Raw genomic sequence first — 825 nt, 5'->3', positions numbered from 1 at the left:
TCTCCTTCTGTCCATCCCGGCTCCGGCTGCTCCCGCTTCCTGCAGGTCCCCACTAACCCCCCCAGCTGCTGCTGCCTGCGCTGCTTCCTCTTCTCCTCTCCCTTCACACTCGGCCTCTGCCCGGGGTGTTTTTGTCCCTGACAGGAGCTTTATTGCCCGTTTTTTCCCCCACCCCCCCCAGTTCTTTATATTCCCGTAGCCGTGGGTCGTTCCCAAGTGCTCAGTTATAACCAGAGGGAGAGCAGAGCTCCCGGGGTGAATCCAGCCCCACAGTTCCAGCACTGGGATGCTGAGCAGCAGTGAGGGCCGTTAGAGCCATCCTCGTTAGGCCTCATTAGTCCTCATTAGCCCTGGCCACGGGCTCCCTCTCCCAGGGAGCAGCAGCCTCAGCTTTCCATGGGCTGCAGGGGGGAGGAGGGTGGGACGTGTCCGGCTCTGCTCTCGGTGCTCCCAGGGGCAGCACTGAGGGGGTTTTTTTCTGGGGGGAAGAAAACCAGGAGCTGCTCCATCCCTGCTCTGAGGGGCAGGCAGGGCTGGGGGTCCTTCCCTTGGCCAGCACAGATGCTCTCCTGCCTTGTCACCTCATCCTGACCCAAAAAAAGCTTTACAAAGCGACACTTGGGGCACCTTTGAGGGCAAAACTCCTTCCTGAGCTCGGACTAACTTCTTCCTCTTTCCTTCTCTGTTGCAGTTTGCAGTTCCCCGCAGGGCAGCAGAAGCTCCCTGGAGCCTCCCCGTCCCCTTCGCTACCTCATCCTCCCCTGGGGGAGAGCCCGCAGCTCCCGGCCGCCCACCTCTCCCAAATGCAATCCCCCCACCCCTCCC

At 61.5% G+C, this 825-nt stretch overlaps 1 protein-coding gene across 1 annotated transcript in view; it reads left to right on the top strand.

The window, feature by feature from the left end:
- Positions 1–825, top strand: part of GLTSCR1 (glioma tumor suppressor candidate region gene 1) — a 15625-nt gene that overhangs the window by 6501 nt on the left and 8299 nt on the right. Inside the window, exons 7-8 of the mRNA XM_009999492.1 lie at positions 200–201; positions 692–818. Of these exons, the coding sequence (XP_009997794.1) occupies positions 200–201; positions 692–818 (129 nt within the window). The remainder of the gene's footprint in view (positions 1–199; positions 202–691; positions 819–825) is intronic.

The sequence above is a fragment of the Chaetura pelagica genome, unplaced genomic scaffold, assembly GCF_000747805.2.
Source record: "Chaetura pelagica isolate M959 unplaced genomic scaffold, ChaPel_1.0 scaffold2216, whole genome shotgun sequence".
Taxonomy (NCBI): Eukaryota; Metazoa; Chordata; class Aves; order Apodiformes; family Apodidae; genus Chaetura; species Chaetura pelagica.
Note: the sequence above shows the minus strand (reverse complement) of the source record. Positions and strands in the feature narration are given on the sequence as shown.